Here is a 17,356-nt window from a genome sequence, read left to right as displayed (position 1 = left end):
AAATATTATTATTATTATTTTCCATATGAAATAAAATTAATATTTTAAAGAAACAAAATTTTATTCTCTTTAAATTTCACCGACAAATCATTCTTATATTTTATAATATATATATATTACAAGATAAATTTAAACAAGGCTTAATACCCTATTTTGTCCCCAGTTTCGGTCGAAAATGTCAAATTAGTCCATCTTTTAAAAAATACGTCAATTACGTCCTCACTTAATAAAATTTGCATCAATGAAATCCCTTCCGTTAAATCCGTACAAATGGCGTTAATTATTTTTCTCTCTTATTAAGTAACGCAGTTTGTACAGATTTAACGAAAGGGATTTCATTGATGCAAATTTTATTAAGTGAGAACATAATTGACGCATTTTTTAAAGGATGGACTAATTTGACATTTTCGAGCGAAACTGGGGACAAAATAAGGTATTAAGCCTTTAAACAAATTTATATAATATAAAAATAAAAATAAGTTGTAAATCTTATCTTAAAATATAAAGGTAATGGCAGGTTATGGGAGGTTATATGTATATTATTTATCTTTCTTTTTATTACATAATTTGAAATACTATTCAAATACTTTTCTCCTTTTATATAGATGAAACTAAACTCTAACAAGTTTTTCAAAAAATGTTTGGTATATCTTTTTTTTTTTACATAAAAGAGAAGCCCAGAAGAGGTCGACCGAACACGATCTAATTACAAGACCTATTGCAGCATGCTACTTCTGCTAATTTTTACATAGAAATACATGTCTGACCATAGGCATTAATTTTTCAGAAGTTCCTGAATTTATAATTTTTTACATAGAAATACATGTCTAATTTGTTTCCTTGCATTCTATAATTAGGACAAACTAAAATTTATATATATATTTATCTTTCTTTTTATTACATAATTTGAAATACTATTCAAATACTTTTCTCCTTTTATATAGATGAAACTAAACTCTAACAAGTTTTTCAAAAAATGTTTGGTATATCTTTTTTTTTTTACATAAAAGAGAAGCCCAGAAAAGGTCGACCGAACACGATCTAATTACAAGACCTATTTCAGCATGCTACTTCTGCTAATTTTTACATATTTTTCAGAAGTTCCTGAATCATATGTCTTGCTTCAGCCCGAGTGCGTGGGTAAGAGACGTCTTCAGCCCACATATTCCGCATGTTATGCACATTCAGCATTTCTGTGAGGTATTCCTCTCCCAACTGTCTTGTTTCCTCTGCATCCATCCCACCAGCAACAACATTCTGCTCATGTCAGGTTAAAAGCCTTAATTAGTAAACTCCGTAAGAGCCAAAGAAACTGAAATGATATGAGGCCGGATGCAAAATATATCAACTTATAAACAAGGGGAGCAAGCTGTGAGCAACAAATCACAGAATGTCACAATTATTACGTCACCAAACTTAATATTACTCATTAACAAATGAAGGTTTTCTTCTACTTTTGCCTCTGAAGAATGTAGTTTTTTTGATAAAATCGACACAATATACCAGTCTTAATATTACTCTACTCTCCAAGATCTTCATGATAAACTAATCATGTCTGACTACTTCCAATCAATATATGATAACTCACCCATATTCCTCCGATGCATGCATTGCATAAAATGAACTTGAGGATGTTTTCGTCGGAACTGCAAAGAGCATTCCCAGAAGCAACTGTAAAAATATGATCTTGGCAAGGAGAATCAACAGATAATCCATGGCTTTTCACTGTAATTTTTTTGTGCTTTTTCAAAATTCTCCCTAGATGATGGGATGTGGTTAGCTCTTCACGTAGTCTCAACAAAGTTGCTGCCCTTTCAGCACTAGCCCAGCAACAACATGATGATGATCCATCTTCTGGAAGAATAAAATACCATAAAAAAAATGGTCACGGGAAAGTTTTTTTCCTACAAATTTTGCTACAGCCCAACATATAAATACAACTTATATAAGAATATTGCCAAGTAAATACTAATAGATATGGGCATAACGCAATAATCAAACAAGGAGTCCATGTCAGAAATGATCGAGGAACACAAACTAAATAGAAGTTAGGAAACAGAAACTCACCCAAGCCATAAAAAGTAGACAAATTATGTGGAATTATTATATAAAATATTTAAAAGATGTTTATAATGTATAAAACACCAAGTAAAACAACTGTCAGTTAAACCATATTCGACCAACAATACATGCACATGCAAGAAAAAGAAAGTGATTATAGATGACTTTTCTTGAGTAGCATTTACACATAACTTACCCAACAAAAAACAAGCAAGTGGAATGTCCAAAAGAGTCCCTTGAGCATTAACTTTTGTTTCTGCAATAAAATTTGTGGTCTTTCTCTCTATAACTAAAACAAGGACTGCAACCACCTGTTCGCAAATGACAGCATAAAAAACAATGTTCTATGAGAATGAGAGCACAAATATTTGATGGATAAATGTAAAATCAATTTACCCTGCATCGAAGCACTATTTTCTTGTGGGTCAAGCCCTGAGGCAATTCAGAGATCAAACAAGAGATATACTCTCGAGATGCATCATCGGCATCTTTAGTAGAGCTTAAAACAGAGGGCCTGTCACCGCATTGTTTGTCACATACTTTTATGGATTTTATTACAATAAATGACACAGGCAGCAACATAAATTTATTTTGTGCCCTGCAGAGCAGAAGACAAGGAATCAATCATGTTGAAAATTAAAGTCATTTCACATAATAAATGGGAGGATATTCCTTCATATAAGTGCATATGGAAAAATGGAAGAGTAAAATTATGTATACAGAACAGATTGGCATACAAGAACACATGCAACACACTCGTCAATGGATTTTTTTTTACAGAGCAGTTCACCACTGTCAATATTACTATTATTTCTTTAAAAGTGCAGTGAAACAAAAACTGGTTTCCAATTATTTCTTGTCGCGGATAATCAAATGCATACCTTGCATAGAGAATTCGATGAAATACTGCAGTTACACCAGGTCCAAATCCAGTAGGGAAAGTATGTTTATTTACAGAACCACAAATATTCACCTAATAAGAAATAAACTAACAAGATTATGTTGCAAAATAAGCAAAGAAAATATGAAGATAAATATAGAATAAGATGGGATTCCAGTTACAATATGGTGATGCACTAAAACGTGAATGCAGAAATTGCTTCTAGTCCCAACGAGACCTGTCAACTGAAGAGAATCAACGTTTGCACCACTTGAGCATGAACTGAAGAAACCAGAGCCAGTTTTATGAATTTCAATCACATTCCCCTCAAGAGACATCAAATTGCCCTCAGGGAACAGGCTGTTTGATCTCTGAGTTCCAAAACAAGATTTAGGTCTATCCTCTGAAGTCCCAGTACCTAAAGAAAGGTTAGCACTGTCTTCTGATATTACAGACTGCAAGCTTCGACTATCTTCCAATTCCATAACATTATCCTCAAAGACATCTGCAAGACTGATGGGGAGATATAGGCAAACATCTGAACTGACACTGGAAGGTTCACTATTGGACCTCCGCAGAAGTTTTTGATGATTAGATGAAACTCCATCAGCCGAAGGAGATAAAGAATCTTTTGCAGATGTATATTCTGATAGATGATCAGAAAGGTTCTCATCATAAATAAATGAAAGGCTCCAAATACGTTTTCCGGAATCAATAAGTAATTTAACACTGTCACTCCTACCAAAGTCAACATCTTTTGTACTTCCAGAGATATCCCTTCTCTTATTATCTATGATGTAATAATCACCAATCTGCAACAACTGAAATGCAGTAGATAGTAAATTAATACTTGGGTTTGCACTACTATATAAAATCAATTAATACCTACTATCCTTGGTAGGCAGGCCAAGGACAATAAGATATACCTGGTACTTTAAAAATCTATCTGATGAGAACTCTAGCAAAATTTTCCTTGAAGAAGGTTTTGAATTTAAGCTTGCATCTTTCATAGGTAACGCAGAACGCAAGATAGCTGGGCAAACCTCATTCTCACTTTGGAGGCTTTTAAAAGTAACCAGACAAGATAAATCATGAGAAGATCTCATGTTGACACATTTTCTGTTCTCTTCTGGTTTCCTGGAAGAATTAGAACAAGCACTCAGCTCATATATGGAAGTGTGAAATTCTTCCTTTGATGAACTTACTGATTCCTTAACAAGTTTCTGCCTCTTATTGGAAAATTTATATTCATTATTACCACTCAGACAAGATTTTGAAAGTTCCTTTGTCTTGTCCCAAGAAGCGTTGCATGGACGAGCAATTCCACTCTTCCCATCAAACAATAAAATAAATGGAAAAAGCATGGCTTCAACAAAAGTACTTGACTTGATACATCCTGCTTTATTAGAGTACTGCAATAATTGAAATGGGGCCTTAGCAGAGTAGAATTGTTGAAAAAGAATATGGATATTTTACATCCATGGAACACTTTAGGATGCATAATGCTCCACATGTAAGATTAATAACAAAAAAGCACCTCCTTCATCACATCAAAATACTTCAGCAAGTCTTTTACATGGATCTGCAAGCAACTAAACAGCATTGTACTCATATAACATTGATTTTCAGAGTACATTATTGCATTAAGGTATTCTGTATATTGTAAAAATTCACTCTTAAGCACGCGTAATAGCTTAACCTCTTAATCCTTGATAATTGACATGACACCAAAACTGATAGGATCTAATATGAGAGGTTATAATACGTAATAGATGCAGGGGAGAGAAAACAGTTTAGGAATTAATTGCGTTGGGTAGTTAGAAGTGGGTTGCCGCTATAAGAAGGCAAGGGGGGTCTAGTAGAGAGGACACCTTTGAGTATTCTTTTGTATAGACAGGTCTTGGACCTTGTGAGGGGGATTAGGCCTCCGTTAGGGCTAAGAGGGGGATTAGGCCTCCATTAGCGCTATCTGTGTACTTTCTTTCAGTATCAATACATAAACCATTCTTTTTTACAGTGTTAATTCTCGATTGTGAGTGTGTGAGTGATTGTTTTAGTTAGGTTTCAAACTAAGGAACCTAACAATTGGTCCGACCCGCCGGATACGCTTGGGAGGGACCTACCGTATCCAATTAAAGGCAGAGCAAGACGGTGGGCAAGCTACCGCTTTGGAGAATAGAATCAAAGGGAGGATAAGCGTGAAGGAAGGAAAAGACAATACCTAGGAGAGGAGGACTAGCGAAAGGAGCATGGCAGAATGGAAAAGAAATATGCAAGAAATACGGCAAATGCTGGGTGGACGAAACAGGAACCAGGATGGACACGTAGATGGGAGCCAAGCGTCCGTCAACGAGCGTCGAAGGGCGAGGCGAGAAGACGAAGGAGGAAAGAATGGCGAACATACCGAGGGGCAAAACAACTGGCAAAAACGGGTGGGCTACCCGTCTTCGAGGGGATCGAATCCGTTAAACTGGATCAATAGCGTAGAGAAATTTTTCGAGTTACAAGGGGCATTGGATGACGAGAAGGTGTGATTAGCGTACATCAGCATGGAGGGAAGCGCGGGGTACTGGTTCTGATTTTGGAGGGAGAAGGCCAAGAACCGTTCTTGAGCAGGATTGAAGCATGCGTTGGTGGTAAGGTTTGAAACCATTGTTGAGCGGTTGATGGCATTGAGACAGACGGGGACGGTGGACGAGTATGTACAAGACTTCAAGATATTGGCGGGTTGAACGAAGACGGTGCCGGATGAGCAGTTGTTAGGATATTTTCTTGCGAGATTGCAAGAGGACATCCGGAATCAAGTCTGACAGCATGACCCGCAGGAATGGATGGTGGTGATGCGGATCGCAAGGGATGTTGAGGAGTTCCAGGGAGTTGCCGAACAGTTCGAGGCCATTGAAGACCAGTCGTCTTGGGGACGAACGAGCGGAGAGGTAACACTGTCCGAGGCCAATCACTATGACCCAGGCCGATCGAGAGTTGTCGAGCGATCTGAGGCCAATCGCTATAACTCAGGTCGATCGGGAGTCGCCGAACGGTTCGAGGCCAATCACCCAGGAAGATCGGGAGTCGCCGAGCGATCAGAGGCCAATCACCCAGGCAAATCGGGAGTCGCCGAGCGATCCGATGCCAATCACCCAGGTAGATCATGAGCCGCCGAGAGTGTGGGGTCAGTACTGAACACCTGAAATCTGCCGGATCCAAACAGGAGAGGATGGCCAGATCCGAACAGGAGAGGACTGCCAGATTCGCACGGAAGAGGACTGTTGGACCCGAACGGGAGAGAACCGCCGAATCCGAACGTGAGAGGACGGCCGGAACCGAATGGTCTTACAGTTACAGTCAAAGGCCGAACGGTCTTACAGTCAAAACGGTCTCCCAGTCATTGGCCGAACGGTCTTAGAATTAGAATGAAGGGTGGGGAGGGAAAGGTGGATGGAAGAATCAATGCCCGGGAAAGAAGGATGGATTCTGTGAAGAGGTGGACCAGCGAACAAAAAAAGGGCCTTGTCGTTCTTGATACACCTGCAGAGGGGAGAGAGCCATTTGAAGCATTGAAAGACATCGAAGACCATTTCCTCAGGGCTTATGATTCTGGAAAAGAGGTGATCAAAATGCTGGAAGCTAATAAAATCCAAGAAGAATGGAAGTCATTGGAGGAGGAATTGCCACCACCCAAACCTCGAGACCTGAATTGGAGGGCAGTTGCCAGAGGGTTCCCTTCATATGATTACACGATGATGAAGAGGAGCTAGGAGATCAAATTTCACGATTCCAAACCTGAGGACAAGGTTGTTTAGCAGCGGGATGTAATGATAGGATCTAATATGAGAGGTTATAATAGGTAATAGATGTAGGGGAGAGAAAACAGTTTAGGAATTAATTGCGTTAGGTAGTTAAAAGTGGGTTGCTGCTATAAGAAGGCAAGGGGGGTCTGGTAGAGAGGACAACTTTGAGTATTCTTTTGTATAGACAGGTCTTGGACCTTGTGAGGGGGATTAGGCCTCCGTTAGGGCTAAGAGGGGGATTAGGCCTCCATTAGCGCTATCTGTGTACTTTCTTTCGATATCAATACATAAACCATTCTTTTTTACAGTGTTAATTCTCGATTGTGAGTGTGTGAGTGATTGTTTTAGGTAGGTTTCAAACTTAGGAACCTAACAAAAACAGAGGTCAGGACTTCAAATCTGGCAGTTTCTATTTCCTATGTGCTAGTTAAATTATAAACTAAGCATAGGGTTTGAGCCAGCATGTCTTTATGACTATGTTTGATGCTTCAAGTCAAAACTATTTTTTTTTTCACTCGCGGGATCAAGCTAGAGACAAAAAGACATCTCCAGCACCCACCTAGTAACTAGGGTTAGGAATTTGTAGTCTTTGACGGATTTAGGATTCTAACTCCCTATGAAAAATCAGAATTAAGAAAAACTCACGTCTATGCTGTTTAGCACTAATGGGTAAATTTGACATTTACTGGATCAAGGAAACTATAATATAGGAAATTTCTTCATTCCACTCACAATTCATAAATCTTAAGTTTTCTACAGATTGTGTCCTTAATAAGATTTTAAAGAATCTCAACTGACCATAGGGCATTTAATTACGTAATATGGATTTTGAAATTATCATAACCAAGAAAGATTAGTTATATACAAAAAAACTTAAAACATAATAGGCCACCAGTCTGTTAATAATATTAAACTTGCAGAGAAACTAAACTTCCAGAAATAAAATCTGAAAGGGAACACATTAGTCTAAGCTGGTACTTCACAATCTTCTCATCTTTAACTCTACACTTCCTTTTTTTACCAAGTAACTGTTCTAATGAAGATTTGATAGCAGTTCATATTGAAATTAATGACTATAATTTCTGACTAAATCTAACAAAAACAAACCTTTTCTTGAAGAGGAAATTTGTGAGATACTCTAAGCATATGGTAGGATCCAGGCTCTAGTGTCTCACTTTCATTCTTACTATTTATGCATGAGTAAAGGGGAATGTTTCTGCATTTAACATTCTTCCAATGACAGCAAACAAAAAATGGAGTGCTTAATTCTCTTTTTGCTTTGGAGCAATTAAAGATTGTTCTACATGATAATGACTCACTCCCAAGCCTTTCAATCTGATCCACAGGTTCGTCTATTTTGTCCATAAAAACCTCATAGTCCGTCACCTGTAAATCCAAAATGACTGTTTAGTTTAAACACATAATTCTGAGGACAGCCTAATTACCTGTGATCAAGTTAGGAACTTTTAAACACTATTTTCAAACTGTCAAGAAAAATAATTAATAAAATCATCTCAACCTCACAAAATCAACTTGTAAAAGAAATTCGATACTTGGCTACAAGTATCGACTAAACTATGAAATCAGTTGAACCCATAAATTTACAAGGGTTAGAAATGTTAAGTCTGCAAAAGGCAGTGTTTAATTTTAGTCCTTCAAAAATATATAGTCTCATTTTAGTCCCTATTTAAGAAAATATGGACTACATATGGGACAACAAACCTCATATATTTCGTTGGGGTTCCAAGTTAAGGGAAGGTCTGGAATAACAATATCAACACCACCAGTTGCATCAACCAGATGCAGTCTTCTAGTCGATGGATCAACCTGAATAGGCAAAGCAAAAAGCCAAAAGCATGATAACCAAATTATTAGTAATCAACATTCTCCAAGAATCATTTAAATTTTTGCCGTGTCTCCTTTAAAAATCAAAGAAAATCATGTCACGTTAAAAAGAATAAAAAGAAGAACAACCATTGACAATTGTGGTTTATTCACAAGCATGGAAATGAAAGATAAATTGAACCACTAACCTTAAGGTACCCAAGCAAAACAACACCTACATCTTCACTTTGAATGATCCTCCTAAGTGATCTACCATTATATCTTGCTTCACGTGATAAAATACTGAACTGGTTGCCAATAGGCAATAATTTACAGTGATTTTCCGACTTCATAATTCTTAGCAAGGTGTGTATACAGTGACAAATGAAGATAGAGATCGGTATTACCTGTAATAAAACAGATGAAGTAATTATCCTTCAGTGGTTAATAACAAATTCTTTCTATGAAAACATAACAGTAAAATTCTTTTTTCGGATGAAGTAAAGCCTATATGCTATATATAGACCATGTTAGATCCAAACATTACAAAGTATCAGAAGAAAAATTAAATATAAACACAAATAACATACCAATTTCAGAAAACTGCAATTCAGTACTCTACCACAACCATTCAAGTCATGTGTGCACAGCCACACAGGAGCACCTTGCTACCAAAGGAAAACAGTATTACCAAATTAAGGCAGAAAGTTGGTATCAACGAAATATTCCCAGCTGTCAATTTGTTGACGAACCTGAGTTTGAAATATTGACCAAGGGAAAAGTGAACTAGCATACATCTGAACTAGCCCTTCTTTCTGTTAAAACCTTGCATAATTAAACTCATTAGAAATGGAATAGATCAAAGAGCTTCAGCCAAAGTAAGAACACCTTAAAATCAAAGGAAGAAGATTACATGTTTTGATCCCAAAATCTCCTTGTCAGATAAGATACCATCAAACTTTTTCCGGAAGCTTGAGACAAGAAGTAATACCCTGCCACGAAAAAGGAATGACATATATTCCAGCAATCTTTAAAACTCTTAAGTTCCAAATCAATTGCAGTAAAAGTAAATCAAATTATTTAATACCAGAGTCTTGCAGAAAATGGTAACGACTGAATGAACTTCCCTAGCATACCGGCAGAAGGAAAAACTACATTACACCTGCAATACTAAACTGAATCATGACTTTTCTGCAAAGAATATGATTATGCAAATAGACTTATCAAATAGGTCAGAAACATTTAAGGAACAACTTGTGGATAATTGTTAAAGAAATCAATTGCTTTTCTTGGCTGCTTTCTTGAGAGAGCTTTTGAAAAATATGCAGCTAATATTGTATCATGCAAAACGTACAACAATTCAGAACATGACCATGCATATTTCAGTATTTCAGTCACATGCAGTTGCTTGCATTAGCCCAAGCTCAACTTCTTCAGACTGTCGTACTTTAAGCATTTATGCAATGTCAATTTGAACAGAACACAAGCAAGCACAGTTATAGTAGCAATACATACACAGTTTGGCACGGGGAGAAGGATTGCACAATAATGCTGGTCTTGATGCAGGCCCCAAGAATAATTATTTTTGTCCACGAAAAGTGCGGATTCACAATATGCACATTTCTTACAGATAACTGCAAACGGTTATGATTTTTGGTGTCAAAACTTAAAACTCAAAATGGGTCACAGATTATATAGGTCACGAGTTCAATTTGTAAGCACCCCAATGTAAAACATTTTTACACGGACATTTAAGATTAATTCACCCTGTTGCCACATCATACTAATGAATGAGATGTGATAAATGAGCACATCCTATTGGATGTCTGGGGAAAAAATGTGTTCTTCAACATGGTGCTACATTTACAACCCAATAGATACCTCAGGAGGTGAAATTTATCCTGACAGTGAGAAAAAGATCTGTGTTCTTCAATATGGTGCTACATTCACAATCCAAAAGATATCTCAGGTCAAGAAAACAGAAAATTTGCTTCACTTACAATGGAGCCAACTCTCAGACCATGCATCGAGGTATGCAGTTGATCAGTTAAAAGAAGCCACACATCATGGTCCAACTCCAGAACCATCCCTTGCATGTACGCACCTTTAACTACACCAATATAAGAACCACATTCACCCTTTCCCTTGATCTCACTCTTCAGGCTTGGCATGCATTTCTCCGAACAAGACCCAACATGCAGAACCGACTCATCTTTAGTCACATACATCTCTCGAGACTCCTCCTTCGTCAGGTAAACTAGCTTCTTCTTCAAACCAGACACCACAACCCGTTCGTCAATTAGCTTGGTGATTGCAGGGTGCCAAGAGGAAGCACTGCCACAAAAATACACAATCTCCATTTTGGTAAAAGAGTGTCCCTTCCTACTCTCATTCAATTTTCCAATCAAAACCTCCTTGGAACAACAAAGCCTACACTCACAACACACCAATTGCACTGAAAACCCTGGCAGGTTCACCTTAGAGCCTGAATTCAAGCCAGAGGTACTAGCCGCCATGGTGCACTGCACGACAAAGAGGGGACCAACGGACTCCACCACACCGTGGAGGCTTCTCATTCTGGCACCGGATTGTCGGACACAATTCGGCGCCAGCGGAAGCGAATCCACAGCGTTGGACCCTTGGTTGGTGCCGGAGAAGCGCCAATTGATAATCTCTAATAGGCCGTGGGCGACATCGCAGCCGTGGCGCTTGAAGGGAATGAAATTCCAGGCGGTGACGCGTATTTCCCTGTTCAGAGCGGCGGGGCGGAAACGGAGGAGGTCGCAGCAGAGGGTAGCGGAGGCGTCGGAGAAGCGGAGGCAGGAGCAGGGAGGGGAGAGGGCGGGGAGGGTTAGGGTTCCGACGAGGACGGTTGAGCGGGGAAGAGGTGTAAGGACACAGCAGGTGGTGGAGCGATGCGGCGGGGGCGTGGAAGAGAAGACGGAATGGGCAGTGGCAGTGAGAGGGCGAGGAGACTGAAGGAGTTCCGCTAGAGTCGTCACCGTAGCGTTTGCGTCGTCCATTGTGGGGAAAGATAGATAGATGGAAGAATGAAACCGGTGGCGCGCCTAGTGTTGGTGGCTTTCAACACCGGCGGGAACCATGTTTTCGAATTGGAGGAAACTTAGAAGTCTTATATGTAAGAAGCGTTTTTGGGAGGGAAATGTTGTAGAGTGATGATACAAGAACTGTTTCTTTTTTTTTTTTCTTTTTCAAAACAACCACGTCACACATGACTTTCGTAGAATATTTTATTATTTTTTATGTTAAAATAAAGATTAGTGATAGACCCTTTCTTATTTTGTCAAACACTTAGCATCTGTACTAATATCAAAAGTAACATTATATTTTATGATTGTTTTATGTCCTTAATTTTTACATTGTGCAATGATCTAATAAGATAGTTGGTCTACATATAAGTACATATTTAGGTATTACTGTGTTCCAATAGAGTTACATCCTCTTCTCTTTCAATTAATAGAGTATTTTATCATTGCCGCTCTTACTTACAAACAACAAAGTTGTTTGTGAAAATAATAAGTTAGTTCTAAAAGGGATTGATTCAATAGAATTTAAAATGTTTTTAAAAATCTTTTCAAAAGACAAATGATATAGTAATATTGTCTTCTAGTTTAGAAAACAAAAAATATTCTTAAGGATTAAGTAAACATGTGATAGCAAAAGTAATAAATAAAGGTTTAATCATTTCGGAGTCCTTATTTTTTAGGAGAATCTCAATTTCGTCCTGTTTTTTTTCGATTTCTCAATTGGGTCCTAATTTTGTGAAAATTGCAACAATTGGGTCCCTCCCGTTAAATTGGGCCCAACGGCGTTAGTATGTGGTTGACGTGGCACGCTGAACTCAGTTTCTTAATTGATGTGGCACGCTAGACTGAGTTTTTTAATTCACTTGGTTGAATGATGTGCATTTGGGTAGTTTTAAAATTAAAAACTTGGTAAAATGTGGGAGAAAAGTTGAAGGGAGAGAACTTTCTATAAATCCATGCTTGAATCCTTAATAAAAGGGTATATTTTCATTCAGCTTGTTGTTCTTCTTCGAAGGTGGATAACTTTGTTGTGCTTAAAGATGGCCCATCCATGTTCGTCTTCGTCATGTAGTGGGTGGGGGAAGCAAGATGGTAATGTGGTCTGTGGTGGTGGTCGAGGAGGATCTAGCAGTGGTGGTCCGTTTTACTATTGTGGGATGAAATGTTTTGTCAGAACTGTGAGAACAGCTAAGAGTAGAGGCAAGCAATTTTGGGGCTGCCCTAATTGGTGTTTTCTTCCCACAGAATGGTGGTGAAGATGGTGGTTGCAATTACTTTAGATGGTGTGCTGATGATGGGGTTGTGGAAAGGGAAACGAGTGTAAAGTGTGAAGGCAAGACTAAGCATTTCTTCAACAGAGAAGCAATGGAAGGTGGATGGAAGATTATAAGTGATTTGGACTTGTCAGTGAAGAAATTGGAAAATAGGCTTAACGTGTTCTTAGGGATTGTTTGTGTTCTTTGTCTGGTGAACATTATTGTAGTTACATTAGTGTTCTTTCGTTCATAGGAGTGTTTTCATTGTAATTATGATGGAATGTACTTAGGATGCAATGAACCAAAGTTAGTTTGACTTGAAAAGTTTGTATTGTTTGTAACTTTTGGTAAGGAAGTAATTCAAAGTATTGTTTGTAAGTTTTGGCCAAAATACTATTCGTAAAGAACTGTGAACTGATAAGCACAAGCATATGACGTGATTTCATAGTGAACTGATAAGCACAAGCATGGTTGGGCAAATATATCATTAAAAGTACATGTATAAATTACATAAACTTGATAAAGCATTAAACAATAATGTAAATATTAGCCTTCAAAACACTGGTTGGGCAAATATATCAAACACACCAAAATAACCATTAAACCAGAATTTTCCATGTGTTTTCAAAAGCAGAATAACACTAATTGGATGACAAAAGCATAATCTTCCATGTTTTTCCTACATGGAAGATTATTGTTTGTAAGTTTTGGTAAGGAAGTAATTCAAAGTATTGTTTGTAAGTTTTGGCCAAAATATTATTCGTAAAGAACTGTGAACTGATAAGCACAAGCATATGACGTGATTTCACAGTGAACTGATAAGCACAAGCAGGGTTGGGCAAATATATCATTAAAAGTACATGTACAAATCTTGCCAGGGAATTTCTTCCTGAAGTTGGCATGCAAATGTCTCACACAAAACCTTTGCTCAACTCCAGGAAGCAATTCTTGTATTGCTGGAAGTAGACCCTGCAATACAAATATATAAGTAATCAATAAAGGCAACCAATACTTCAGGCCCTAAAGTTAAAATGTACAAGAACAAATTAATGACGACTATTACCTTTTGCTGGTCTGATATAAAGGTAAATGAAGAACATATTTCAGCCCCTCCAAGGTCATCTACCAATAGTTCCAAGAACCACCTTCACGAATCCTTGTTCTCAACTTCAACAACACAGTACGCAATAGGCAACACCTGCTCATTTCCATCTCGGCCCACAGTTGTTAACAACTCAACACAATACTTACCTTTCAAAAATGCTTCATCTAAACCAATAATTGGCCTGCATGATAGAAAATTGTCTTTGCAAGCCTGATGCATGCTGTCGCGGCCCATCAAATTTGTTGTGCAATTAAGAATGCAGTATAAACTAGGAAGTGACTCCTAGGTCGTCTCTCAAGGACCAAATGTGGCTCAAGTCTCAGGTCAAACACGTAGGGGGGTTGTGAAGATTTTGTGAATACGAGTGAACTAAATTAAAACACGAACATAAACACGGATGTAAACACAGATATAAACACATAATTAAAATGATTGGTCACTTAAGCTAAAATCGTAACTAAAATATCACAACCACGAAAAATAGAGAACATCAAAATGAAAAGTGCTTTAACCAAATTAAAAGCGCAACATTGAGCTAAACAATTTAAATGCAAACTGAGAATGACGGGCAATTTAAATGAATGCTTAAAGAGATTTAACATTAAATGCTTACTTGAATAAGTAAAGAAAACTTAAACCCCTTCGCACTCTCTATTAAGGACGTGGCAGCTGGTCCCTGTGTGAAGCCCTGCGTGTTGTGCTTCTTAACCGTGACACCTTTCATGCCTTGACACCACACACCTACTCCTACCTAATCTACTTCTTCATTTCTCAAACTCTGTCTCGGGCTTTCTTCCAAAGTGTCACACCATTCTCCTCTAAATCTCCCACACGTAGCTACAAAAAAATAAACGTCCCCTCAACAATGCTTCTTTATGCGCGCACACCAACTTCCTACTTTATGCTACCCGTGACCATGTGCCATCTCCTTTCCACAAAATGAATAAGCTCCCAAAGGTAAATGAAAGCATGAGCTAATCTATACCAGGCCGTGACACTTGTGTGCTTGCTTCAATAAAATAAAATGCATTTTGCCTAAAAGGAATTAAATGTGCTTCTCCCAGCCAAGTGTTTCTCTGTCCGTGACAGCTGCTCGACCCTCATGTGCTTCCAATAAATCAATGTGCTCTCACTACCTACTCCCATCAAATCAACGAGCTCCTTCTTCCAGCAAAGATAATGAAAATTAAATGTGCTTCCAGCTCACATTCCGTGAACCATTCTCCGTGCAGCAGCTCTCAAATCAGCTTCTCATTGCATAAATCAAAAACCATTCTCTTTTCTTCCAACAGCCATGACCCCTACTACCATGACACCTACGTGCTGCTGCTTCCTTTCTCCAACTCCACATGTGCTGTTGCACAAGCTTCACTCCCTTCCATCACAGTGGCGCCACATCCTCACTCCTTTCAATCCGAGTCTCTCTCCGTGCTTCCAGGACGTGAAATGATGGGTTGAACTTTCAATCAAAGTGCATAAAACCAAAAATAAAAAAATGCAATCAACATTCAGCAAAAAGAATAACAATTCAACCCTTCATTCATTCCATTCAAGCGTTCAGCCCCCAAGAAAAAGTTCCGAAAATACAATAGTCTCCAAAACACCAAAAGACCGAGAGCGTAAAATGTGTGGCCAGTGGCGGCTGTAGCCCTTGGCCGTGTGTCCCCTTTCTAATACGGGTGGGGTCCACACAATAAATTTAAAAACCCTAACCTAAAAGGCACATGTCCTACAAATGGGTTTTTTTTTACAAAATTACCCCTAAAAGGGTCCAAAACACCTAATTCTAATTAAGGGCTTCTAGAAAACGAAATTACAACTTTAATTAGAATCTAAATGACTAAATGTTGAGCCTTTGAGTGTGTCACGCCATATCCCAATGCTCCAGATGATGTTTCCACAACTTCCCTGCAACCAGAAATGCACTTAATCAGCTCAGAAAACCCAAATTAGCACAATTACGAATTTTCGACTAAATTAAGCAGAATTCGGAAAACGGGGAAATACCAGACAATTAAACACAAGTCCTTAGTTTATCTAAGTGCAATAAACTAAATATAATCCAAGAAATAACGACTCATCAAGGCCTTTAGACATACTGATGGACAAATTTATGATCACCAAAATATGATGTCACAAACTTGTTTAACAATCGGCAAGTATGACCGAATCGTTTCAAGTAATAAACTCGGTAAGACCAAGTATCGTTCTCCCAAAGGACTCACGGCCTAGTTTAGTTATGTGATTTGTTGATTAGCTAAGACTTAAGAACAAAATACATGGAGTTTAATATGCAAAAGACGAAAATAAACATGTATGCATGAGGTTGATCAATGGCTAAAACAAAAGACAAGCACTTTCAATGAAATATATTGATGAATATGTTGTTGGGGGTCAATTTCATCTTATCCACTCTCATATATTTTAGGAATTCAACATTCAAGTCATCATTGTTAATGCCACTCTCTAAATTACCTTTCAAGAAGGCTTCTCCCTAGTTACGAGTTCATACGATTCCTAGCATTCCTAATAATTAGTTTTTTTAGCCCAGGAGCTTAAGGCAACCAATATACTATTGGGAGAAATTCCCCGGATCTAGACTTCCCCGTACGTTCCCGTATCGACAAAATCAATAATCATGCATTGAATGAGTTAAACAAAGCAAGCATTGAGCAAAGAGGAAAAACCCTAACTAATGATGAAAGAAAGCATAAGTCTTAGATTAAGATGCAAGCACAAATTCCATATATGAGAGCTTCAAAAGATTACATTGATTCCCCAACAAACATACAAGGTTTAGTTCACCATATTCATGGTGAAACTAGATGAGTAATAATGAAAGAATGGAAGAGATAGAAAAACCCGAGAAAGAGAAGAGGAGAGTTGTCACCATCTCCCAATCTACCCCCAAGGGGTGAAAAAGAGAGTGTTTGCTTCGTTTCTGCCAAAGATACAAACCCTAGGACGTCCTAAAGCTTATATACTATTCTAAAATTACAGAAAATCTAGGTCCAAGCCCATAAGTGTGCCGCTCAGCGGTAAAGTGCCGCTCAGCGGTAAGTGCATGAGTAGTTTCTTCCCCTCAGCGGCCATTTTGCCCCTCAGTGGACCTCCCGTGACTTCCTGAGTGCCGCTCAGCGGTAAACTGCCGCTCAGCGGTACTTGCAGCTTCTCCTTTTGCACTTTTTGATGTCTTTTCTGATTTCATCTCTCTCCTTCTTCACTTCTTTCACTAAATTCACCTTAAAACCTGCATAAAAACACTGAAATCAAGCATAAACCTGTCCAGCTTTCTTATTTCTGAAAATATGAATAAAAGCATGATTTCAAGCTAGTTTCTAAGTATAAAGGTTGCTTTTAGTATCAATTTTAAGCATGAAAATAACAGTTTT

At 38.1% G+C, this 17,356-nt stretch overlaps 1 protein-coding gene across 3 annotated transcripts; it reads right to left on the bottom strand.

The window, feature by feature from the left end:
- Positions 1 to 853: 853 nt before the first annotated feature.
- Positions 854 to 11,822, bottom strand: LOC124849248 (CST complex subunit CTC1-like). Of its 3 annotated transcripts, none has more exons than XM_088094603.1 (16): positions 10,557 to 11,822; positions 10,072 to 10,190; positions 9,644 to 9,718; positions 9,470 to 9,548; positions 9,309 to 9,371; positions 9,147 to 9,224; positions 8,766 to 8,963; positions 8,455 to 8,559; positions 7,840 to 8,118; positions 3,868 to 4,353; positions 3,124 to 3,762; positions 2,943 to 3,034; positions 2,458 to 2,659; positions 2,258 to 2,372; positions 1,589 to 1,854; positions 854 to 1,257 (listed from the first exon to the last, which is right to left on the bottom strand). In XM_088094603.1, the coding sequence occupies exons 1-16, from the start codon at positions 11,577 to 11,579 to the stop codon at positions 1,084 to 1,086; spliced, it is 3,993 nt and encodes a 1,330-aa protein (XP_087950729.1). In that variant the 5' UTR covers positions 11,580 to 11,822; the 3' UTR covers positions 854 to 1,083. The 3 variants fall into 3 exon arrangements, with proteins under 3 accessions (XP_087950729.1, XP_087950730.1, XP_087950731.1); XM_088094604.1 differs by having other exon boundaries at positions 1,589 to 1,851; XM_088094605.1 differs by lacking the exon at positions 3,868 to 4,353.
- Positions 11,823 to 17,356: the final 5,534 nt, after the last annotated feature.

The sequence above is a fragment of the Vigna umbellata genome, chromosome 7 (assembly GCF_029865625.1).
Source record: "Vigna umbellata cultivar VRB3 chromosome 7, Vumbellata_1.0, whole genome shotgun sequence".
Lineage (NCBI taxonomy): Eukaryota > Viridiplantae > Streptophyta > Magnoliopsida > Fabales > Fabaceae > Vigna > Vigna umbellata.
This window is presented reverse-complemented; position numbering and strand designations above follow the sequence as displayed.

Excerpts from the sequence above, each read along its gene's own strand:
- LOC124849248 (XM_088094603.1), bottom strand. The coding sequence starts at position 11,579 with ATGGACGACGCAAACGCTACGGTGACGACTCTAGCGGAACTCCTTCAG. Across the intron at positions 9,549-9,643 it reads CCATTTTCTGCAAGACTCTG|GGTATTACTTCTTGTCTCAA; the intron begins GTATTAAATAAT and ends TTTTCGTGGCAG. Across the intron at positions 3,035-3,123 it reads TTTTAGTGCATCACCATATT|GTGAATATTTGTGGTTCTGT; the intron begins GTAACTGGAATC and ends ATTTCTTATTAG.